We start from the raw sequence: 25694 nt of genomic DNA on the forward strand, positions 1-25694 counted from the left end.
ATTTTGTTAAGAGGGGGGGGGGGCTGTGTGGCCCCCCTTCTTTTCCTATTTTATTGGCCCTGGGGACCCCATCCCCCAGGGCCTGACTACTATTTTATTTACTTATTTATTTTAAATTAGAAGGGGGCCGCGTTGCCCCCCTCCCGATACCATAATCGGCCCCGGGGCCCCATCCCATGGGGCATGGCCAGTTGTTTTTTTTCCATTTATCCTCCTCAGGCCATTTATAGCCCCGGGGACCCCATACCCTGGGGCTGGGCTTTTTTATTTATTTTCTAACATTTTTGAGGAGAGGGGTCGCGTGGCCCCCCTCCTGGGCCGCTTCTAGCCCCGGGGACCCCATCCCCGGAGCAGTGTGAGTGGGTGAGTGGGCACCCCGTGACACTGCAGGAGCTGACCCTGGGTGGTGGCGGTCCCCAGGGCCATCGAGGGCTATATATATATATATAATTATTTTATTGCGTGATGTTTTTCATTTTTTCACCACCAGCTAAGTTTAAATTATTCATTGACCCTATCATCCTATTAATCCGAGATAGTACCATTAACATTAATGCAAATAAAATGTATGCAAATTCCCTTCTGTATGTATATCCAATTGAACATTTCAGCTTTCAATCCATAGGGTGTGGTTATATTTCACGAGAGAGTATTTGCCAAAACTCTGTTTATGCAAACACTTTTATGTTGGAAAAAGCCCAACAGATGATCCTTGGATAAGCTGCCAAACAGACCACACCTGCACCCGAAATGGAAGCACCTTATGAAAACAACAAAGATATTTGCATTGGCATAAACCACTGGTGTGATGCCAATGAGCTAAAACTGTCACTCCTACGCCTTAAGAGTGTAACTCCCGAGGCACAATGGGGGGGCGAGTGCTTGACATTTAATATTCCAAGGACAGGCAGGAGGGTAGAGTTTGCTTTGAAGGATTTCAAATTTGCAAGTATGCATAAATCTTGTTTTCAAACAAAATTGGTTAGCTTTCAAGCAGAGGCTTGGAGCTTTGGGAATGGAAGCTCAGATTTGTGTTAGTTCAGTAGTTAGCAGAATCCATTAAAATGGTTGGATCTAATATAAATGAATTTCCAAAGAAATGTCAAGTGCAAAAGGTGTTTCCTTCCTCCTTGTTTTATACACTCACAATATAGAAAAATAACATAATCCATAATAGGACATGGGTATGTTGAGTGCTCCATTGAAGACAATGGCGTGGCTCAGGGCTTATAACGTCTGGCATAAGCCTTCTATTCCAAAGTTCCAATGTGTGCCTTCCTGTTACTTCCTTTCTAATTTAGAACATTCTACCCTGTTATATTATGTTAAGTATATCTATATAGTGTGGCTTATCACCCAGTAGAGTATTCAGACGCTAGAGCGCTCTCAGTGGGTGGAATGTTCGAATAGCCTTATTACCCTTCTACCTCGCGTTATAACAGTTGTTAAAGGTCCTCTCCCCAGACTCGGCCCATAACTCGGGTTCAGGGCGTTTAACAATCAGTACAGCCCTCAGTAGTAGGCTTTAAGGCTATATTCTGTTATATAAATAGATACAGCCAGATTCATGAAGCCAAATTGCGCTTGCAATGGCTGCGAATTCGCATTTGCGAGAGCAATTTGAAGAAAATGAATTCTTGATAGTGAAAACTCAATAATTGCGAATTCGCTAATGAAAAAATGCGAGGTCGCAAATAAATTCGCAGAATCCAGGAAGAAGCCCATTAGCGAATCGGAATTTACGAGATACCATGGATTCTGCGAAACAATTTGCGATTTTGCAAAATAATCGCTATCGCTATTCAAGAATAATCGCAAAATGAAAAAATCCCAAAAATCCCTATTTGCGAGGCGCAATTTAAGGAGAACCCAAACCAAGTAGTAACCATTAAGGGAAAAAAAAACAAAAAAAAAAAACTTTACCAAACTACCAACAGGTGCAGCTCTGACCAAACACACTTAAGGGGACTCAGCTGGAGCATGAGGACTCTCACAATGCCAGGACTCTACATGGTGGTCAGGTGGCGAAGGCTACAGCGAGCAGCACAGAAAAGACGCAGGATCCAGGAGCGAATTTTCCGCCAGCGGATCACCCTTCTGGGCCAAACTGATGAGCAAATTTACTCTAAGTACCGCCTGAATGGGGCAATGATCATCAAGCTGATCCGGGACCTAGACCCCCTGATGCAGCACCCAACAAGGAGGACCAATGCCGTGCCCACCCATGTGCAGGTATTGTGCAGCCTGCACCTACTGGCCTCCGGAAGCTTCCAGGGGATAGTCGCTGTTGCAGGGGGGATATCCCAGCCCACCATGTCCGGCTGCCTAAGGAGTTTCCTGGATGCAATGCTGACCCGGCTACACCACTACATCTCATTCCCCACCACCCAACAGGACTTGAATGACACCAAGCTGAAATTCTACAACATTGCACAATTCCCACATGTAATTGGATGCATTGACTGTACCCACATCCACATCTGCCCACCAGCACAAATGGAATACATGTACCGCAACCGCAAGTCCTACCACTCCCTCAATATCCAGATGGTGTGCAACACCAAGACTATAATCACGGACATAGTGGCACAATATCCGGGGAGCACACATGACTCCTTCATCTTCCGGCACAGCGGCATGCACACACGACTGGCCAGGGGAGACTTTGGCGAAGGACACCTACTAGGTAAGTACACATGCCCCCAAATAGTACACTGTGATCATGTATCTGCGCAGAACAGGCACTCACACTGTGCTTCTTACCTTCAGGTGGCAGCACCTACGGTCTACGTGAGTACCTCCTCACCCCATACCTCAACCCTGCCACACCACAGCAACGGCGTTACAATGCTGCACACATACGCACCAGAAATTGCATTGAGAGGACATTTGGCCTATTGAAGAGCCGTTTCCGCATACTTCACAAGACTGGTGGGGCCATCAAATACACACCTGAGGTCTGCTGCCGCATCGTGGCCGTGTGTGCAATACTCCACAACATTGCTACCAAGCGCAGGATATCAGTGGAGATATCTGGCAGTGAGTCGGAAGGGGACAACCGCCCACCTCCACATGTGCGTCATGCACGTGGGGAAAATCCTGCTGAAGGACACAGGTGCCGCAACCACATCACTATTAACTGTTTCTAGTGCACCCATACCCCTCACAAAACACTGCACTCATGCATGACAAATGTAATAATGACATGAGTCTGAATCAAGTCAGACCATAAATCTTTATTGTTAATGCACAATAAATTGGCCTTTTGTTACTTTGGTGTCACATGAAGAGAGTATTTCTTCTTACCTCCCCATGCAGGGGTAGAGGGCTTGCAGGGGTGTCCAGCATGGCCCCACCAAGAGTGTCCAAATTCTCACTGTTGGTTGCGACGAGACGCACCAAGTCGTCTCTCTGGGTCCTGAGGGACGGTGTCGGCCCGAGTTGATAATGTGGGCCTGCTGCTGCGGCGACGTACAGGCACAGGCGGCAAGGATGTGCTCCTGTTTGTCGACGCTACCTCGCTCACATCGTCAGGCCCCCCTTGTTCTCCATGGGCAGTGGGCTGGCTGCCGAGCACTGCTGCTGTTAGCAGATCAAGTGACCTGGCCACATCCTGGCAACACTGTACCATCTGGCCCTGCATGGCAAGTGACCTGTGTGCCAGCTGTGACGTTGCATTACCAACAACGTGGTTCGACCTGGTGTAGGCCGACAGGCGGGCCAGTAGTTGGCGGTGGCGGTGGTGGGTCATGTCCTGCTGGGCTACCACAGCTGGCTGTTCTCCCTGACAGCCGCGGTCATCTGGGCGATATTTTGGCCAGTCGCCTGCAGCTGTGGATGTATTGCTGCCAGGTGACGCGCCTGGGTACGGTGCACATGCAGCATGCGGCGTTCAATGGCCAGGCCAGGGTCAGGAAGAAGGAGTGCCCTGCCCGTGCCTGTTGAGGCCTGACGCTGCTGGCGCCTCAGTGCGCTGGAGTGTGTTCGTGCTCCAGCTGTGCGCCTCGTATGCCTCCTAGGCGCTGGTGGTGGGGCCTGTACCACTGCTGTGGGTGTCTGTTGGGGTGTTGGCTGGACACCTGTGGCTGCAGGGGTGGCCCTGTCCACACGGGGTGGTGGTGGTGAAAGCACTGCAGGTGGCTGTGATGGACCGGGTCGTTGGTTGGACTTGCCCTCACCCTCAGTGTCCTCCTGGGTCTCCGCGATGTGCAAGGCCTCGCTATCAGTGCTGGGTTGGTCGACAGCACCTGTGATGTAAAAGGGTGCATGATTAATGTTATGTCTCTTGCACATGCAATGTTGATACATGCATGCAGGCTTGCTTACCCTGACTGGCTTTTGGAATTACTTTGATTTGACAGGTCTGGCTGTGTTGAGCTATCTGGGGATTTATGATTTCACTACAACTACCACAATGCAATGGGGCATTTCAGGTGTGCATGGCCTGCATTACTGGGGATGTCATATTGCTAGCTCAGGAGTCATGGGCATTGTTGGGGGTCAGGGTCGCAGTCGCATGGCACTTACCTTCTGATTGTTGGCTGGGTCGGGACGAGTCCAGCTGGATGACCCCCAGGCAGTCTTCTGGTGCGATGGTGTCCTCTATGAGGTCCTCCAATGGAGTGTTTGGTGTGGCAATAGGATCCCCTCCACTGGTGGCCAGTCGCTCCCCAAGCCTCTCGGCAATACGCTCCTTTGAACGACCACTCAGGTCGTACCAGCGCTTCTTGAGGTCATCAATTGACCGCTGGGTCACCCCGACCAAATTTATTTTAGCGCGGATGCGCTGCCAGATCCGGCGCTTGTCTGCCTCTGGCACCCTCTGGGAGTCTTTGCCGAAGAGGCGTGCATTGTCCTTGGTGACCCACTCAATCAAATACTCTAGTTCGAGTTCAGAGAACTTGATTTTTCTCTTTCTCCCTTGTCCACTGCTCCCTGCTGCTTCCTGGGACATGTTGTGGATTTGTGTCCTGCTGGGGTGCAGCAAAATCAAAGGTTTGGAGCTCTTCAGAATGCTGCTTCCACTGTCTGCCTCTGTGTTCTGTTTGTGGGTGGGAAAAGCCTACTTCCTGGTTGTGATGTCATCAATGGGCTCGAAATGCGACTTCCCGTTTTTGCGATCTCACAGTTAGCGAGATCGCAAAATGCGATTTCCCTAATTGCGAGATCGCAATTTTTACATGGAAAAATGCAGATTCTGCGAAATTTAAGCGATGTGGCAAAATCGCAATCGGCAATTGCGGCCGATTGCGATTCGCTTTTTTCAATTGCATTTCTACATGAATGCCATTCTGCGAATTTCAAATTGCGATTCGCTATTTCTCGCAAATTGCTATTCGCAGAATGGCACTTTCATGAATCTGTATGTTAGTCTCCTGGGATAGTGAGCTTGCTAAGAGGAGCAATTGGTAATCCTTCTTGCAATTTGTTTATGTAGGTATTTATTGATTTCTTTATGTGTGTATTTATTTATTTATGTATTTATTTACTTATTTCCAATGTCTTTTGGAAACGATGCTCCTTCACCATAAACAGGTCACCCCACTTCTTAAGTTTAAACACACTGGTCCAAAAGCTCATTCCTGGACCTTAAGGATTTACGTGGGGCCTTCTTCTTGAAATATCACTCAGCGCCAATGCCTTTTGAAAGTGGAAACCTAGTGAATTTTATTGTCTGTAGCTTTGAAAGCAATGCTCTTCAATAACAGAAACCAATGCGGTAGACACAGGGAGTTGGAGACCAGATCAAATTATTTTAGACTAAACAATGTTCGTGCAGTGGCATTTTGCATGTGTAGTATTCTCATAATATTTTTTTGGTGAAATCTGAAATGGATTAAGGTGAGCATGGAAGAGGCATTGTCTCTGAGTAAAAGATAGAAAAGGAAAAATCCTTTACAATACTTTCAAGTGAGAATATTTAAACTCTGACAAATTTATCACAAAAAAGGTAAGTGTCCAGGCAGACACTCTTGGGTAACTTGGTATTTTAAGTGAATTTTTACCTAAACCTCTCAATTAGTCAATCTCCTTCTTTAATATAGAGCTCCATTTAGCCTAAAATCTTTGGGCGAGCAATGTGGTCAAGAGGAATTTTCAGAGGTAGATGTGTCTGCCAAATCCTTTTTTGTAGCTGGATCACAGCCTATCCGCATACCTACAGCAAACGCTGCTATAGTTGCTATCCAAAAAGCATGTGGGTTGCCGCGCTATGACTTATTAATCAATGAAGGGTGGGTATACCAGGGATTATAAATTGTACTCCAGAGTGAAACCATCTAACATTCAATTGCCCCAATTTGGAAGTAAGGTAGCACCCTGTTTTGCAATCACCTACTACAATTGAGAGTTTATCTCTGCTGATGCTGTAAACAGGAAATAAATCCACAATAATAAGCACCTGTGCATAAAGGTGGGGCGTGCAACAGCAAGGACACTGAGCCTTTAAAAGTGCGTGAGATTGGAAGACAGCAACTTTAAGTTTTCAACAACCAGAGGAGCTGCATTACTGCAGGTGAAAAAGAGAAAAGAGGTAAGTTAGTAGGGTTGCTTTTTAGAATCTATAATTATCCATTTTCATTGTAGTTTCAGTTGCTGATTTTGCTTCATTTATGCTATTTGTCTTTGTATAATACAGCAAATAATGTACCGGTAACAGTAATTGAGAACTGGCGTTATGAGATTTGACTGTGTCCTGTCCTTCGCCTCAAGCTGTGCTACAGTAACAAAATCATGGTGTGGTGTAATTCCTTCTAAATGTTTCCCAAGCACAAAGACATAACTCTTCTGTTAAACATCCCTAAAGTGCCATTGTGTAAATCTAGCAAAAAAGGGCAAGCTAGAAGATCGCAGATCCCTAAAAATTGGATACAATTGTATTACGATGATACCGTAGAAACCAATCAAAGTATATGCGTACTGGGCTATTGTGGCATCATATTGGCATTTTGTTGAGGGAAAATTAGGAATTGACTTTGTCAGAACTATTTCTAATTTTGTACTTCTTAGAAGAGCTAGCTATGTCTACTGCTACATATACAATAGGCATCTGCATGTATATGTAGGGTCAATGGTCCACTCAAGTCTGATGAATGACAAGTGGATCCTTCTATTTTGATCAATTCCAATTCACCATCACACATAAAAATGCACTACTTCAAGCCAGGCCACAGGGAGGACCAGAGACTCGGGTGCCTATTTTCTTTCCTACTGCATTTTAAAGGGTTTGGAACGCAAGTCCCGGATCAGTGGAAGACTCCAAGGAGGGGGAAGCAGTAGTGTCCTCAGAGAGAGCATTGGTGTGACTCTGAATAGGGGATATCGCATCCCAAAGAGGCGGCCATGTGGTTCCCCCCGCTGGATCAGGGGACGGTTAGCATCTTGCTCTTATTGGAGCCCGGTGGCATCTTAAAGGAAGAGGAGAAGCTCTGATAACGAGATGAGAGATGGAAAACTAGTAAACAAAGCAAAAGCACTGTGTACCAGACCATGCATAGCAGAAGATGAAGCAGGAAAGACCTGTACTGTGATCTTCCTTTAACTCCTTGTAGGGGAGTAGAGTGGCTCTTGGACACTATCATGTACGCCACAGCTGACGATCTTTTCGGCAGAGAGAGGCTCAGTAACCATTGAATGTGTAAATAATGGATATGGACCCTCACTGGAACTAGAGAGGGGAGGGTACTTCAAGAAGTGTGGGAATTTTTGTTTGTGTAATTCCAATTCATTGTAATGCTTTAATCTACACATTTCAAATATTTGAATGCCACTACAATGTCATGTATAATCTTTAATAGGTAGAACATTAATGGATATCAATGGAACATTAGATAAAATATGTGTTTACATCTCTGTTAGTAAGAAGGTATTTGCAATTAGCATACGGATAAGCAGGTATTACATCAAGCTGTGAATTGTGTGCATTCTTCATAGTAGTAAATACAATATGGCTTAACCTGAATGCTATCTGTGTCTCTCTAACGATACTTATCTTGCGTTTCACTAGAAAAGAAGATGAAAATATTATGCCTCCTGCTGCCAATCCTCCTCCCGCTGACTGTCGCCCACTATGTTTGTGGTAAGTCAACCTTACAAACCTGTTTTATAAAACAATTTAAACCAAAACAAAGCAATGGAGAAGCCTTAGACTGAAATCAACTATCAGTTTTTTATAAATCCTTACTTACTGCACCTTAGGTCACTATAAAGAGCCCTTTCCATTACAACAACAAAAAATTCTACAAGAATGTAGCTCGAAAGATAGATGACTTGGCTTTCAATTGTAATCTCTGTTCTCATCCTAATCTGGTAGAATGCCCTAAAAAGTATATTAAATTATGATCTCATCAGTAAGTTCACCTCTTCGTAATAGTTTGCCTCCATCGCCTACTTTACGTTCCAAATCAGGGCCATTTCTTGGAATCCTGATGCCTCAAGTAAGATATCATCTTGCTGTCCATTTGCCCATCAACTGGGCTACATTCATAGGTGATTGACGAGTAGATAGGTACTACAGCTACTCGAGATGACCAACATTGGCTGTTTGTGAGTGCTATCATCCTCATCCTTTCTCCTGCTGGTGGGCCTCTTAGCCTTCTTTGTCCCTTGTCTGTGTTCATTGTTGAGAACGTATGAAGTATGTGGAATGCATGCTGTCTGTGTACCACATTGGTCAATAGGGAGAGCCCTTTCTATGTTAGAGTGAGCAAGCATGAGCATGCTCCTCCTGCGTATAGCTGGAACTTGAGTCTTATCTGTATCCAGATGTGAACTTACTGTAAATAACGTACTAATGTACTTAATACTGAGTGAAATACCACTTCTTAATACTGAGCATAAAATGGGCACAGTACCTTATGTATATATGCCCCGATCCAAAGGTTCATGTAGGGCGCTTATAATTCTACACAGATTCATATGCCATATTCTCATTTTTTCTCTCAAGTACTCTTCCTACATAGAGCTATCTGTTGACCCATTGGCTATGTTAGTATCTATGTGATTCCTAGTTGTATACTGTAATGGTCAGATAACAGACAATGGGTGAAGAGGGTGGGCTGAAATTCAGTATAGTTATATCTATTATACGTAAACTTTTAGTAAAATAAAAAGGTTGTGGCTAATTTCAGACCTAAAAAAACAGATTAGTTGGTATCGCACTTCTCCTAGTGCACCACCAACAAAGATTTATAGACGTTGTGGCTGACTGACCATCATTACCTTTATAGCAAAATAGTCATGTGAAAACACTGTCTCCTACTAGAACAAAAAACAGGGCCAATGCATCTTTTAAACTGATGCCTACACTTGGATGTAATGACTGCTCTTATCATCAATCTGTCCTTTATATAGATATCTATGACCCTCTCACTGTGAAGAAACTGGCCATACTTGACCTGGTGGCCAGGTGGGATGACACCGGGGCTATGGGAAAGGATATCGACGAACATATTCATAACTTGAATGAGGATCACGATGATCATGATGAACACGAAGATCACGACGATCACGAGGAACACAAGGGGCACTCCCATGTGCATGGCCATACACATGAACCAAACCCTTCCCCTCAAGGCAATAGCAAAATGCTCAGCCACAGCTGCAAGGAAATCAAGGACAAAAATCCTGCAAGCCAAGGTATGTGAAAGGTGCTGTTCCTCTTAAATGTTCTAATCATTAATGCAGATATTTTTCTGATCATTTCAGGAAAATGTGTTCTTTCTTTAGGATGCATCCCATTTGTCTTTTTCAATTACGGGCCTGGTGAAGCTGTCTCAAAGATGGTACAGGAACTAAAATATAAACACAATAGTTTAATAAACGAAGTGGAGCTTGAGAGATGAACTTCATGCAACACAAATGTTTACCACTATGGTGTCAGAGGGGTTCTTAAGTTATATCCTTCAGAAATACAATCTATAATTTAATGTTTGATCTTTAACAATGCTATGAAGTTATGGCCCTCAGGATTAGTTTGAAGAAGACCCCCAAGGCCCCAACAAGTCCACCTCCAAAATACCTCAGAACCCTAGCCTTATCATGACCTCGCCAATGTCAGTGGAGTGAGTGACTTTAGAGGGCTCATTGTATGTGACTATAATTAATGACAAACTCCTGTCCATTTTATTTAATTATTGGATTGTCACTGATATTATTTCCTAAGACCCTCATTTACTCAACTATTCTTGCGACTGTGCTAGGAAATCAGGAGGAACACAAATAAAAAAGAGGTTAAAATTCAGTATTTCAAAGCTGAATTTTTAAAAGAGAACTAAGTAGCTGCCACACTATTAAAAAACATCACATTTAAAAAGTGCACATTTTTACTAACTCGCAAGGGTGGTCAACATATTTTGTCACTTAAATTGATCAAAAGAAGCCACTGCATCAATCAGGACAAACCTGTTGTTCCACCTTAACATGGGCATATAGAGGGAATATAATAGCCAACAATGAGTAAGTGCAGTGGGACAACACACTTGTTTTTCCTCTTTTTCAAGTTAAAATCTCACTGGTTGTGTAACTATATAAGCACAGTAATGAAAAGTAAAAAAAAACTATTGTTATAGTAAAAATGCAAAATTAAGACAATATTCTGCTATACTATTGATGCGAGATAGCTCATACAAAAATAAGCGTACATCAAGCATTGTTTTCTTTTTGTATAGTAGATCTTCTTGTGTTTGCATATACCGAATTAATAAGTGTTAGAAGCTCATTGGGAAAATACCAACAAACTCTACTCTGGGTCCGTTCTTTACTATATTTGATCTTAGTCTATCACAGTATTGCATTATGATGCACCCAAATAATAACTGGTTGATACTGTACATCAAGGCGAGGGAAGTAGCCATTTATTCCCATGGCTGTGCATAACCCTGTAAGATTTTCAGAATTTCGCAAAATTCCCTGTATATTTAGTGATACTGTGATATTATAATATTATAATAAAGGTAATTTGCAGATATCTAGCGTCACTGTATTACGCCTGCAAGTTCTTTCCACAACAAGTGTTTGTATCAACTTAGAATTTTATCACCCATTTATGCTAATTCAATCCTCCATGAAGCCAAACTTTCAGAAAGATGGTCACGCAAAAACGTTTGAAAAAAACTCTCCCAATGGTGTTTTTGTGAACCTTCCTTCACAAGTTAGGATTTCATTTTAAAACGTTGGTGCATAATTTCAAGAAATGTAATGTAATGTAATTGAATCTTCACTCAGGATAAATTCCCACTATATAGTTAAATAGTAGTCTAGAGAACAAGTGTGCAATGTCAACTCACTTTCAGAGGACAGCAACCTCATTACTGCCTTGAAGTTGGAGCCCCTTTTAGAGATCTAACCAATAAATGCAAGAAGATGTAAGAATACTATTAAATTACAATCCTCATTCAGATATCAACTGTATGGAGTTGAAGTATATTTTTGGGGAGATTTATCTTTATTAAGCAGCATTTCTTATCATGATATATTGTGAGACTCATAGTGAGGGACAACAAAGTGAAGTATATGCATGGGTGATGCTTTGGCATACAGGGACTAGCATGAATGTTGGTTTGTAGATTGCCCTTCTGTCAGGCACCCTACCTTGCTTGTAATGACACTGTTCTTAAAGTGACAAGAGTGTTAGTGTAACCTGCCAACGAAGCAGGAATTAGTATCACAGCCGCAAAGACAATTTTTTGTCTATAAATAAGAAATGTTGGGGCATATTTGCTCAAGACACAACCAGGAACAAGTAAGTCAACACCATTGTTGTTTGGGATTAGAACACTAAGGGGCTGATTAGGATGGCGGGCTTAACGGGACAGGGGACCACCCAACGTAGGGCCTATTGGGATGATGGGCGGACTTTGTCCGCCCGTCATCCTAGCGGGGTTTGGGACCGCCTGCCATAAGGGCGGGGGTCCCATGGGGGGTATTAGGATGTGCCCGCCACAGTGGCGGGCACATCCTGTATATTTAGCATTGTGGCGGGCGGTGCTCTCTGCACCGCCCGCCACAATGCTAAAAATGCATTAATGCATTTGCATAGACAAAGCGGCAGGCACCGCGCGGTGCCTGCCGCCTTGTTTATGCAAATGAAGGGGGGGGCCACAGGTACCCCCCGTGTGCACCCCCCACCTCTCCTTCATTCTGGGGGCCCAAAGGGGGCCCCCAGAGTGAAGACAGCATGCCTTTCTGTGGCGGCATCGCCGCGGCGGAAAGGCATCCAAAGAAACCCATCATAATATGGCTGGGGGTGTCTATTAGACACCGCCACCATATTAAACCTTTTCCGCCCCGGTCGCAAGGCGACCAGGGCGGAAAAGCAGCGGACGGTCTTTCCGTCCGCCGCGGTCGCCCTCGCCATCCTAATATGGCGGGGGGAATTCAGGTGCGGATGGCGGGCGGATTGCCCCCGCCAGGCTGGCGGTGGCAATCCGACCGCCATTCTAATGGGCCTCATAGTGTCAGCAGTCCCACAGGGCAAATAAGGATGTGACCGCCACTGTGGCTATCGTGTTGCCCGTCTTTTACATTCCGGTAGGAGCTGCTGGCTGCAGCACCCGACGCAATGTAAAAAAGGGATGTTTTACATATCCCTGTACTACGTGACAGGCACCTTGCAGGGCCTTTCACATGGTACAGGGATATGTAGGGGGGCACTATAGGTGTCCCCCAACACCCAAGCAAAAGGGCCAAAGGGGAAGGGGGCCTGCTATGGGTCCCCAATGTCCATCCCCGCCAGCCTTTCCCACTGTGGGGGGACCGCCATGGAAAGGATGGTGGGCAGGGACCATCCTAATCCCTTTGGCGGTGACTGGCAGGCACCACCACCATTGTTGGGATTGGGAGGCCTTCTGCCACACCTGGGGCTCAAGGAGCCCATCAGATTAGTGCCGGTCGGGCTTTCCGCATGCCAGCACACTGCCCGCCATCAAAATTTTGCGGGCTGGAAAGCTGATTAGAATGGCTGGGAGACCACCACTGACAGTATGTCGGTAGTGGTCTCTACGCCATCCTAATCAGCCCCTAAATCAGGTCCACACCCCTACAATGAACACTTTTATGGTCATTCAGGCTCACTTGCTTTGCACACTTGGTATGATCAAAGTGGGTGTGTTTTATTTTCTAGCTATTCCATTGCACATAATGTTACCTTTTCCTTTACCAGCAAATCCAGCTTTTACTTCCTGTATATCTTCCTGGCCTTTGCTTAGGTGGTACCGCGGTCCAAGTCTCACTCTTGAGCCAGCATGATTAACTTTTCACCAACTCCTTCGAGAGGCACGAAATGCTCTCTTTTATATTCTCTTCCTTCACCAGTGCTCAGTTTCTCTTACATCTGTTAACTCACCTCCGTTGCATGGTGTGCTTGACTGGCACTCTTGCACCGCACAGTCCATCAATTTCCACACCCTTCTCCCTCTCTCTTGTGCTTCTTCCAATTCTTCGCTAAACAAGCAGACTCATAAGCTAACATTACTGGTTCAATCGCTTGTACTCTGTATCCCTTTTCTTTCAATAGACAGGTGAGTAGAGAGACATGCTTTTTTTTTTAATCATGAAAGATTCCCAATACCAAATTTCAATTTTCAGATACCGACAACCCTTCTGCACACACTCTGGATGGTTCTATCCTTCCTCTTATATGAAAAGTTATGCACAAGAGGTTTATAATCACAGACTGCTGTAGGAGAAAACCACCAAGGCCTACGAAGCTGTCTAAGAAACTTGGTGCAAGGACTTATGATAAAGACCCGAGGCTCACGGTCCGAGTGGGTGCAGCGGAGAGGGGATATATTACTTGAACAAAAAACTTTTTAACCAGCAGTCTTTATAGTTTTAATGTGATCATTGTTTTACTCACCAGTTTTATTCTTTCTTACTATAATGATTTTAATTAATTGAACAGTTAGTAAATTCAGAGGTTTATAATTATTCCTACATGTAAAGTTTGAAATGTCCCATAGCTCCCAAACACTACAGAGCTCCTTCCCTTTCTATCACTGAGTAATTTCCTTCTACACCTAAGTTCGATAGACAAATTGTATGACATCTTATACTCACATCTGTGGTAAGGATGAGGATCCTGAATACTGAGCCAGGAATATGTTTATAACTTAATTTTGGTGCCATAGTATCACGTACAAAAAATATTGATATATGTTTAGATTTTCTATACCCAACTCCACATATATGTAACTTGACAATATAAATGTCATCAAGGTATGTGCGTAAAGAGCTAAGATTAGTACAGCTATACTTCTGTACATGCACTCATCTTTCAATATCATTGTACTCGATATTTTGGCTACAATATTATGGTGTAACGATGTTTCCTTCTCAATATTCCAGATTACAACCGGTGATAAGCATATTATTCCTCTTCACATGGAAACGCCCCAAAGATTGTCCCTTGCAAATCTCTTTTACTACTGCTGGGCATGTTGACACTCCTCGGTCCAATAAAATCAGCACCGTTCTTCATGGTCTCTCTCTCTCTTAGTGAGATTACAATATTTGGTAAAATCCTTGCTGAACGTAGAGTAGTATTCCCTGAGTCTCAAGAACCACTTCACTTTGCCCTTTTATGTAAAGTTTGGCTTACCACTGTCTTGTGGACCAAGTGACCCAAATACACGATTGACACTGAGCATACATGACATTTTTACTGGTTCACTGATAGAATATTGATGCTAGAAACATCGATGTAAAAAATATCGAAATAAATATATAGAATGCAAAATATTGACTCCCTATATTTAAACAGGTAAGTGCAAAAATATGAAATTAAAACTATCGAAGTTAAAGATATAGATACAAAAAACATTGATTAAAAAATATAAATAAAATAAAATAATATATATTAAATATATAAAACATTCATATTATCTTTAACAAAATTAATTAAATTTAATATACATTTTAACTAAATATAAAAAATAAACTTAATTTAAACAAATATAAACATGCAAACATAATAATTTATACACATACATATATTTACTTTAAAATAATTTATTAACTATTATCTTTACTTAATTTTTAAACTTTTAAATTATATAGAAATAAAAATTATACATATAGCAATACTTTAAAATACCATTGTATAATTATTTAAAACATTAAAGTATTTTAAAAAAAATCAAACGTACATTTCGCAATACAATAAATACAACAGTTTGGAAAATATTGGATAGCAGAGGGGTAAACATTACCATTCCCACTCCAAAGAGTGCAACAGTAGGGAAAGTATTAAATAGCGGAGGGGTAAAATTTACTATTCCCACTTCAGTGAGTGCAAAAGTAGGGTAAATGTTGGATAGCGGAAGAATTAAATTTACTATTGCAACTCCAGTGAGTGCAACAGTAGGGAAAGTGTTGGATAGCAGAGGGGTAAAAACTACTATTCCCACCCCAGTGAGTGCAACAGTAGGTAAAGTGTTGGATAGCGGAGGGGCAAAAAATGAGTACTCCCACTCCAAAGAGTGGAACAGTAGGGAAAGTGTTAGATAGCGGAGGGGTAACATTATATTCCCACTCCAGTGATTGCAAGAGTAGGGAAAGTGCTGGATAGTGAAGGAGAAAAAAATTCCTATTCCCACTACAAAGAGTGCAACAGTAGGGAAAGTGTTGGATAGCGGAGGAGTAAAAATTACTATTCCCACTCTAGTGAGTGCAACAGTAGGGAAAGTGCTGGATAGCGGAGGGGTAAAATTACTATTCCCACTCCAGCAAGTGCAAAAGTAGGGAAAGTGCTGAATAGCAGAGGGGTAAAAATTACTATTCCCACTCCAAAAAGTGCAACAGTAGGGAAAGTGTTGGATAGCGGAGGGGTACAAATTACTATTCCCACTCCAGTGAGTGCAATAGTAGAGAAAATGTTGGATAGTGGAGGGGTAAAAATTAAATTTCCCAGTCCCGTGGGTGCAACAGTATGGAAAGTGTCGGATAGCAGAGGGGCAGAAATGACTATTCCCACTTCAAAGAATGCAACAGCAGGGAAAGTGTTAGATAGTGGAGGGGTAAAAATCACTATTCCCATTCCAGTGATTGCAACTGTAGGGAAAGTGCTGGATAGCGAAGGGGAAAACATTTCTATTCCCACTACAAAGACTGCAACAATAGGGAAAGTATTGGATAGCTGAGAGATAAAATTACTATTCTCACTCCAAAAAGTGCAACAGTAGGGAAAGTGTTGGATAGTGGAGGGGTACAAACTATTATTCCCATTCCAGTGAGTGCAAAAGTAGGGAAAATGTTGGATAGTGGAGGGGTAAAAATTACATTTCCCAGTCCAGTGGGTGCAACAGTAGGGAAAGTGTTGGATAGCAGAGGGGCAGAAATGACTATTCCCACTTCAAAGAGTGCAACAGCAGGGAAAGTGTAAGATAGCGGAGGGGTAAAAATCACTATTCCCACTCCAGTGATTGCAACTGTAGGGAAAGTGCTGGATAGCGAAGGGGTAAACATTTCTATTCCCACTACAAAGAGTGCAACAGTAGGGAAAGTGTTGGATAGCTGAGGGATAAAATTACTAGTCTCACTCCAGTGAGTGCTACAGTAAGGAAAGTGCTGGATAGCGGAGGGATAAAATTACTAGTCTCACTCCAGTAAGTGCAACAGTAGGGAAAGTGCTGGTTAGCAAAGGGGTACGAATTACTATTCCCACTCCAGTGAGTGCAACAGTAGGGGAAGTATTGGATAAGGGAGGGGTAAAAATGACTATTCCCACTCCATTGAGTGCAACAGTAGGGAAAGTATTGGATAGCGGAGCGGTAAAAATGACTATTCCCCCTCCAGTGAGTGCAACAGAAGGGAAAGTGCTGGATAGCGGAGTGGTAAAAATTACTATTCCCACTCCAATGTGTGCAACAGTAGGGGAAGTGCTGGGTAGCGGAGAGAAACAAAATACTATTCCCACTCCAATGAGTGCAACAGTAGGTAAAGTGCTGGATAGTGGAGGGGTAAAAATTACTATTCCCACTCCAATGAGTGCAACAGTAGGGAAAATACTGGATAGCGGAGGGGTAAAAATTACTATTCCCACTCCAGTGAGTGCAACAGTAGGGAAAGTGCTGAATAGCGGAGGAGTAAAATTACTATTCCCACTCCAGTGAGTGCAACAGTAGGGAAAGTGCTGGTTAGCGAAGGGGTAAAAATTACTATTCCCACTCCAGTGAGTGCAACAGTAGGGAAAGTTCTGGGCAGTGGAGGGGTAAAAATTACCATTCCCACTCCAGCGAGTGCAACAGTAGGGAAAGTATTGGCTAGTGGAGGGGTAAAAATTACTATCCCCACTCCAGTGAGTGCAACAGTAGGGAAAGTATTGGATAGTGGAGGGGTACAAATTACTATTCCCACTCCAATGAGTGAAACAGTAGGGAAAATGCTGGATAGTGGAGGGGTGAAAATTACTAATCCCGACCCAGTGAGTGCAACAGTAGGGAAAGTGTTGGATAGCAGAAAAGCAAAAATTACTAATAACGTTTAAACAATTGAAAAAAATGAAATAATCTTAAAATGAATAAAGAATATTTTTAAAACATCCGATTAAATATATTAAACAAATAAAAAGGACACATATTATAATGTTAATTGCACATACAAAAAGGTAAAAATATTATATAAAATAAATTAATAAATACATTCATAAACAATATAAATTTAAAAGGAGCAAATATCAACAAACAAACAAATTAAGTAAAACAAATACATTTATTTATTTTATTTCCTATCCTATAACACCACACCAATAAAAAAAGTCTTCAACATTTGTATTTATATTTACTTCCATAATTAACATAATTAATAATGAATTAAAAAAATTAATAAAAAAAGATAAGAAACATTCATTGATTACACATTCTTTAACACTATAATATCCACAACACACACCTAAAAGTAATTACGCAATTACCATAATTATTTACTAATTAATTAATTTAAATTAATTAATAAACAAATTAATAATTGATCAATAAAAAATAAATTACTTCCCACCCTTCCCACCATTTAACTTAAACCACCACAACACACAGCTAATATAAATTACACAATTACCATAATTAATTACTAATTAATTATTTAAATTAATTAACAACTAATTAAAAATCCATCAATAAAAAATAAATGACTTCCCACCTTTTACACCTATAAACACCACAATACACACCTAAACTTAAATACACAATTACCATAATTAACAAACAATTACATTATTTAAATTAATTAACAACTAATTATTAAATAATTAATAAAAAATAATTTACACATTTAACACTATAACATGACAATTAAACAACTATTAATAAATAAAAAATATTCACTGCATTGAATATAGTTAAATTACTTCCCAACCTATTCCCCTATAAACCCACAACCCACTACAGAACTAAAACCGCAAATTTCAAATTAATAAAAATTAATAACTACTAAAAATAATCAATACATTTTATATAGTAAGTAAGTAAAATCTTTATTCGGCGTTCATTTTCCATGAATTACCATAAAAGCATTAATACATTTTATTTGCATGCATTTTAACAATACTAAAACATATTCAGCTCATTTAGAAATTATAAAAATATTGCTTAATCAGGACAATTTAATGGGTATTATTCTGAAGATCAAGCCTTAGTTTAAAAATGCATTTTAGGAAAGTACTAACGACTTTGCAAACATATTCTGAGCTTAAAAATTGTAGCCACAACATAGCGGGAGGGCATTTTCGAAGGCCTAAAGTTCTCAACAGTGGGGTTAGCTAAAGCCTTCGGTGGGCGGAATAATATTTACAGAACAGTACAGTGTGCATTGTTGACTGTTCAGATAATTCATCACATGGGCAAGGCATTAAACTCTCTTCCCAGCTATTTCTGTTTGGGAATGCTACGACCCTATGGAAAATGTTCAACCTGAATCTCGCTAAAAGAAATCGTTCAAACTGCGAGTCTACATAGGTTAAATATGGTTCCATTTCCATGATCGTCATGACCGCCAGAGAGTGCTGTACAGATGGTTTCTTAATCTCCACAGTGATACGTAATTCTTCAAAGTGACTCAACGCCTTTGCCTTGAGCTCTTTCTTGGGAATTCCAACAATAGATTCCGGGTTATAATAATACTCGCCATTCCTAGATCAGTGAGAAGATTTTTAACATATGTTAACCAGTCTATTTTATCTGCGCGATCTAGGGTCATACAATCCGCAACGATAGCTTTAGTGAGAGAATTCTTTGTTGAAACCCATATTCTGTGCCAAAGAAGCACGGGTTCAATTTTGGCCAAGTCCTCAATGTGTGGTAGTCCCAGTTCTGCATGTGAGGCAAAAGTGGATACTCTTTTAGGGACTGACAGTAAAAATCTTATAAAGGTATTCCCTGCAACCTGTAAGGCTTTTGTGTGTTTATGGCCCCATAAACCCGCCCCATAAAGTGCGATTGAGTGGCACTTAGCTCTATAGATTTGGAGTAGTTCAACCGGGGGTTTTTTCCCTAATTTCTGGGCAAATTTAATGAGAGCAGCGATGGAGCGCAAAAGTAGGTGCTTGCGCGCTTCTATGGCCGCTCTCCAGTTGCGCTTCTCATCTATCATAATTCCCAAATAGGGGTATTGGGAAGTGGATTCTAATTTTTCGTTATTTAAAAAGATGGTTTTTCCGTTTTTCCTAGCCCGTCCAGCTACCATAACAAAAGTTTTCTTTATGTTTATAAGAAGGTCTAGATCGCTCATGAATTTTGCATAACTATTCAAGGATTTTTGTAGCTCACGTGGGTTGCGTGCTATGATCACCGCGTCGTCTGCATACAAGAGCGCGGGCACCAGTCGATCTTTTACACGGGGTAAGTCCAGTCCCCCCGTAACATCTCTACCTCGAGGCCATTGGTATAGAGGGAGAAAAGGAAGGGGGCAAGGACGCATCCCTGCCTGACGCCGCGCTCTACAGGAAAGGAATCTGACAATTCACCCCGTACTCCAAAACGCACCCTCGCGGAAGCGTTGGAGTAAAGTTCTCTGAGGAAGGTCACAAGAACCTCGTCCATTCCCATGTTGGTCAGGACTGACCAAAGTTTTGCATGACTGACGCAGTCAAAAGCGGCAGAGAGGTCGACGTAAACCATGTACAACCTCTCGCGCTTTGCTGAGACATACTTTCCCATCAGTAAGGCCAGGTTCAGGGCTTGTTCCGTTGTTCCGTGGCCCTCTCGGAACCCATACTGAATGTCCGAGAGGGTCCCGGTATCGTCTGCCCACTCCTGTAAACGCTGGAGAACCACTCTGCCCAGTACTTTCCCCAGTGAGTCCAGGAGGGAGATTGGACGATAACAAGTCACCTCCTCTCTATTTCCCTTCTTAAAGATGGGTACCAGAATTGATTGGGTCCAGGATGGGAGTAATCCGGACACCATTGCTGCGTCAAACACCCTTTTTATTATCGGGGCCCAAAGATCTAATCTAAATTTGAAAAAATCAACTGGTACCCCGTCCGGGCCTGGGGCTTTTCCACTCTTACTGGCATTCAGTGCGTTTATAACCTCGTATAGGTTAACTGCCAGTGGAATTGGGAATGAATTATCTTCATTTATACTGTTATTTTTTCCACTAGCAGCTACTACTGGTGGTTTGCCAAAAATCTTAGCAAAGTGATTTGTCCAAGTATGTCCCTCAATGGCTACATCAAGACTTGGCTGGTCTATTGAATCCGTCAGGAAAGGTGCTTTAACCACTTTCCAAAATAGTTCGCTGTTTTTGTTTAGTGAGCATTCATGCAGCTGGTCCCATAATGCCTTTTTTAGGTCTTCTTTTCTCGCTTTACAGGCCAACTTATACGCTATTCTCAGATTCCTGACCTTCTCTTTATCTCTTGTTGTTTGTGTTAGTGCTCTTTTTAGCTTTTTATGGGCTACTGAGCAATCATGGTTGAACCATCCTTTTCTTTTTTCCAAGGCCCCTTTCTGCTTCACGGTAAGGTGTTTATTTACTTTACCTAAGATCGTCTTAAAATGGGATAGGACTTCCTCATCAGATACCTCCATATCTAAGCACTTCAGAATTTCTGTTTGTGCTGCAATTACGACCTTATTTGTCAGTTCGTTTGGATCGATCTGCCCCCACCCGAGGGTATAGCCATTTATTTTTGTGAGCTGGATATTGTTCTGGGAGAGGGCGGAGATTAAGGTTTGGGCTGATAGCTGAGATTGGTCCAGGGTTAAATCAAAGGTTAAAGCTGAGTGATCACTTAATGTATTAATTTGCACTCTGAAATTCAGGGTCTTATTTACAAGGGTCGCTGTAGTGAGGATGTAGTCAATTGTAGTTTCACTTCCCCTTCCGAGATAGGTGGGGTCCAGCTTCCCAAGTAAAGGGTTTGTTTGGTTTAATATTATTAGATCCAAACTGGACATGGATTCGTTTAGGAAGTCGCCCACCACTGAATGACTAAAGTGGGTTATGTGCTCCTCGATTCCATGCCCCATCCCACAGATATTACTATTTTGATTTTCGCAGGGGTGGAGATTAAAATCGCCTCCCCAAACGATACTCGGTGGTTCTACCCCTGGTTTTAATTTCGTGTCACTACTTAGTTTCTTGCGTAAAACCCCCAATATTTTTATTCTCTCGTTTTCCATTAGATTGTCATAGAGGTTGACGAAGAGAATAGTCCTCTTTGTCTTGAATACCAGTCTCAGGATCTGATAATGGGTTTCTAGACTAATTGGAGTAACTACCAGGCCAGGTATAGTGTTCGATATGTAAGTTATCAGCCCGCCTTTAGCTCTCCCGTGGGTTCCTGCAATTCCTGCAGAGAAATAAGTTTTGTACCCTATCAAGTGCATTTCTTTTGTAAGCCAAGTTTCCTGTAAAGCTAAGACTTGAGGTTCATTGGCAAACTCTAAGAGACTTCCGTCCAGGATTTTTTCTCGGAGACCTGCACAATTCCAGAACATAATTTGGATTTTTTCTCCTCTCGTAACGGAGACCTGGCTTCCATTTATCCTATTTAACATATTTGGCACAGGTTGCTCAACCTCCCTATTACGGTCCTCATGAACTAGAGTAGATGTAATAGTAATATTATTCCCCCTATTTAGATTATCCCGCTCCCTCTCAGATGGATGATTAGATTGAGTCACCTGACTGTATTCTTCAGTGGTACGATTTCCGACCGTAGTGTCTGGGGTGGTATCACCAGCTAGAATGCCTTCTTTTATCATAGAATAGTCTTGAATCAAGGGAAGATTACTATTGAGTCAATCCAATCCATCTAAGCCAGACAGTGTTGAGAAGTAATTAAATGTTGGAATGTTAAACTCGGGGAATGGTGTTTGGTAGTTGTTATTCAAGTTACCCCAGTATGTCTGAGAGTGGAGTTGTTGCAGAGGCTGATTCGAGAAATGGTTCTGAATAGGCTGGTAGCCTACTTCTCTCCACTCCGGGTGATATCTTCTTGTTTGGAAGTGTCTAGAATTATTTATCAATTCTCGTGGATAGAAGTAGCTAACGTAGTGTGTGGAGATAGTATCTCCGTCTATGGCCTCATACCAGTCTCCCAGGGTTCTTACCACCCTATGGTCCTTAAAGTTAATGATTATGACGTCTCCCCTTTTGTCTTTTGGCCTTGAGCCCACCCACTCCGCTCGCCTTACTGACAGGATTTCACCATTTACATGTGCAGGAAGGGGTCTATTCTGCTTCAACCAATAAATGGTTTTATTTTTTAGAGCATGATAGTTTTCTCTTGCCCCTTCTGCTAGTTCCGGGACTCCTGTCAGGACAATTGTATATGGAGCTGAATCCGGAGGTAAATCAACTGTCCTGCGTCTTGGTCTTTTTGAATATTGTGTTGAGTGGTCAGCCAAATCTCTACTTGATATTTTATTCGTGGGCGGATTGGATTTTATTGTTGGTAAGGGAGGATTTGATTGTATAGAATTGTTTGTCACAGGGAGGGCTGGACCTGAGGACTGTGATGATGAGACAATAATGTTACTATGTGGCACCAGGAGTGAATTAGCCATGGGAGGATGTAAGGGGGTGGTATCGATAGTCGCCAAATGAGTCCCCAAATTACATTGGGGGATTGGTGGGGTAAGATGTGAGGTGGGAAAGGGTTTAGGCTCAAGAGGTCTATCTCGAGTAGTGGCCGAAGGTTTCATGCTACTCAATGTAGCTTCTAAAATGGTGAGCCTGATCTCCACTTTCTTTATGCTCTCGCTGATAGGCAAGAGCAGCAAAGATCTGAGCAGAAATTCCAGAGTGCCCAAAGGAGCGGCAGGGGGTACTACATTAGATGGATTAATCATGGGGGCTTCCTCGAGGTTGGTAGTGTGGACACCTCTATCGAGGGGAGAACTGCGGACATCCACCATCAATTTGTCATGATTTGGGGCTGGTTTAAGGCCTTTCCCAAAATCACAATGTGAAATTTTCGTTTTAGCATGCCCTCCCCTCATTTTCCTTCTTCGCTTATTGGGGGGGGGCGTGGACCTTCGCATCAGCAGCTGTTTTTGGCTTGCCCTTCCCAACTTTAGGTGCTTTAACCGATAGAATAGGTTGGGAGGTTAAGTCGATGGGCACTCTACTAGGGCTAGTTGGATCGATAACCCTGGGGGCTAGCTTAATGGGCGGACAAGGGGGAGTAGTACAATTCCTCAGCAGAAGCGGGACACCCTCGTCAGATAGTGGCCCCTCGCTAATGCTGATAGACTCACCCTCTTGGGAGATAGAAATTTCAGTCAAGGGCCTGTTTTTCAAGGTTTCAATAGAGCGGCGTCGCTCGGCCCTACGCTCAGCCAGAGAGCAATCTTTATCCCCATCCCCACCACCCGGTGTTCGTGAGAAATAGATGTCCAATGTCCTGTTTTTGGCTCCCCCCACCTTAGCGGTGAGCCCATCCAACCCTGGTGAAGGCATGTCAGATATATGCTATCCTCAACAGGGACGAAGACGGGGTCAAGATGTTGCGCCAACAGCAAACACAAGAGGGTGGGCCCAGCCCAGGCTCCTCCGGCCTCTGAGGGCCACAGAGGGCCCGCCCTTTGCCCGGGCTTCGCCTCGGGCGCTCCCGCGCAGCGGTGCTGAAACAATGATATGGGCGAGGTAAGGCGAGGGGCGGGGCAGGCAGGGAGAGCGACCCAGGTGTTGCGGGTCTCGACTTCACGCAGGGACTACTGGTAGATCGAGTCCCTGCAGGTCAGCTCGCAGCCCTGCAGCTCCCACACAGAAGCAGACAACGCAGCGGGACCCGCGCAGCGGGTCCGGCAAGGAGCTGTTAATAGTCTGGCGTTTTCTCCGCACAAAAACAAAGGCAGGCTCTATCTGTGGCTCCCACGACGGCAAAACAGCTTACAGGAGATCCCAGCGAGGGGCGGTGCAGCAGGTCCTTATCTGCTGAGGCGAGGGCGGGGCAGGCAAGGAGAGCGACCCAGGTGTTGCGGGTCTCGACCTCACGCAGGGACTCCTGGTAGATCGAGTCCCTGCGGGTCAGCTCGCAGCCCTGCAGCTCCCACACAGAAGCAGACAACGCAGCGGGACCCGCGCAGCGGGTCCGGCAAGGAGCTGTTAATAGTCTGGCGTTTTCTCCGCACAAAAACAAAGGCAGGCTCTATCTGTGGCTCCCACGACGGCAAAACAGCTTACATGAGATCCCAGCGAGGGGCGGTGCAGCAGGTCCTTATCTGCTGAGGCGAGGGCGGGGCAGGCAGGGAGAGCGACCCAGGTGTTGCGGGTCTCGACCTCACGCAGGGACTCCTGGTAGATCGAGTCCCTGCGGGTCAGCTCGCAGCCCTGCAGCTCCCACACAGAAGCAGACAACGCAGCGGGACCCGCGCAGCGGGTCCGGCAAGGAGCTGTTAATAGTCTGGCGTTTTCTCCGCACAAAAACAAAGGCAGGCTTTATCTGTGGCTCCCACGACGGCAAAACAGCTTACAGGAGATCCCAGCGAGGGGCGGTACAGCAGGTCCTTATCTGCTGAGGCGAGGGCGGGGCAGGCAAGGAGAGCGACCCAGGTGTTGCGGGTCTCGACCTCACGCAGGGACTCCTGGTAGATCGAGTCCCTGCGGGTCAGCTCGCAGCCCTGCAGCTCCCACACAGAAGCAGACAACGCAGCGGGACCCGCGCAGCGGGTCCGGCAAGGAGCTGTTAATAGTCTGGCGTTTTCTCCGCACAAAAACAAAGGCAGGCTCTATCTGTGGCTCCCACGACGGCAAAACAGCTTACAGGAGATCCCAGCGAGGGGCGGTCCAGCAGGTCCTTATCTGCTGAGGCGAGGGCGGGGCAGGCAGGGAGAGCGACCCAGGTGTTGCGGGTCTCGACCTCACGCAGGGACTCCTGGTAGATCGAGTCCCTGCGGGTCAGCTCGCAGCCCTGCAGCTCCCACACAGAAGCAGACAACTCAGCGGGACCCACGCAGCGGGTCCGGCAAGGAGCTGTTAATAGTCTGGCGTTTTCTCCGCACAAAAACAAAGGCAGGCTCTATCTGTGGCTCCCACGACGGCAAAACAGCTTACAGGAGATCCCAGCGAGGGGCGGTGCAGCAGGCCCTTATCTGCTGAGGCGAGGGCGGGGCAGGCAGGGAGAGCGACCCAGGTGTTGCGGGTCTCGACCTCACGCAGGGACTCCTGGTAGATCGAGTCCCTGCGGGTCAGCTCGCAGCCCTGCAGCTCCCACACAGAAGCAGACAACTCAGCGGGACCCGCGCAGCGGG

At 44.0% G+C, this 25694-nt stretch overlaps 1 protein-coding gene across 1 annotated transcript in view; it reads left to right on the forward strand.

The window, feature by feature from the left end:
• The first annotated feature begins 6460 nt into the window (after window positions 1-6460).
• Window positions 6461-25694, forward strand: part of LOC144798317 (intelectin-1-like) — a 58958-nt gene continuing 39724 nt past the window's right edge. The window contains exons 1-3 of the mRNA XM_078669129.1: window positions 6461-6532; window positions 8006-8077; window positions 9352-9636. Of these exons, the coding sequence (XP_078525255.1) occupies window positions 8014-8077; window positions 9352-9636 (349 nt within the window). The 5' untranslated portion in view covers window positions 6461-6532; window positions 8006-8013. The remainder of the gene's footprint in view (window positions 6533-8005; window positions 8078-9351; window positions 9637-25694) is intronic.

The sequence above is a fragment of the Lissotriton helveticus genome, chromosome 12 (genome assembly GCF_964261635.1).
Source record: "Lissotriton helveticus chromosome 12, aLisHel1.1, whole genome shotgun sequence".
Lineage (NCBI taxonomy): Eukaryota > Metazoa > Chordata > Amphibia > Caudata > Salamandridae > Lissotriton > Lissotriton helveticus.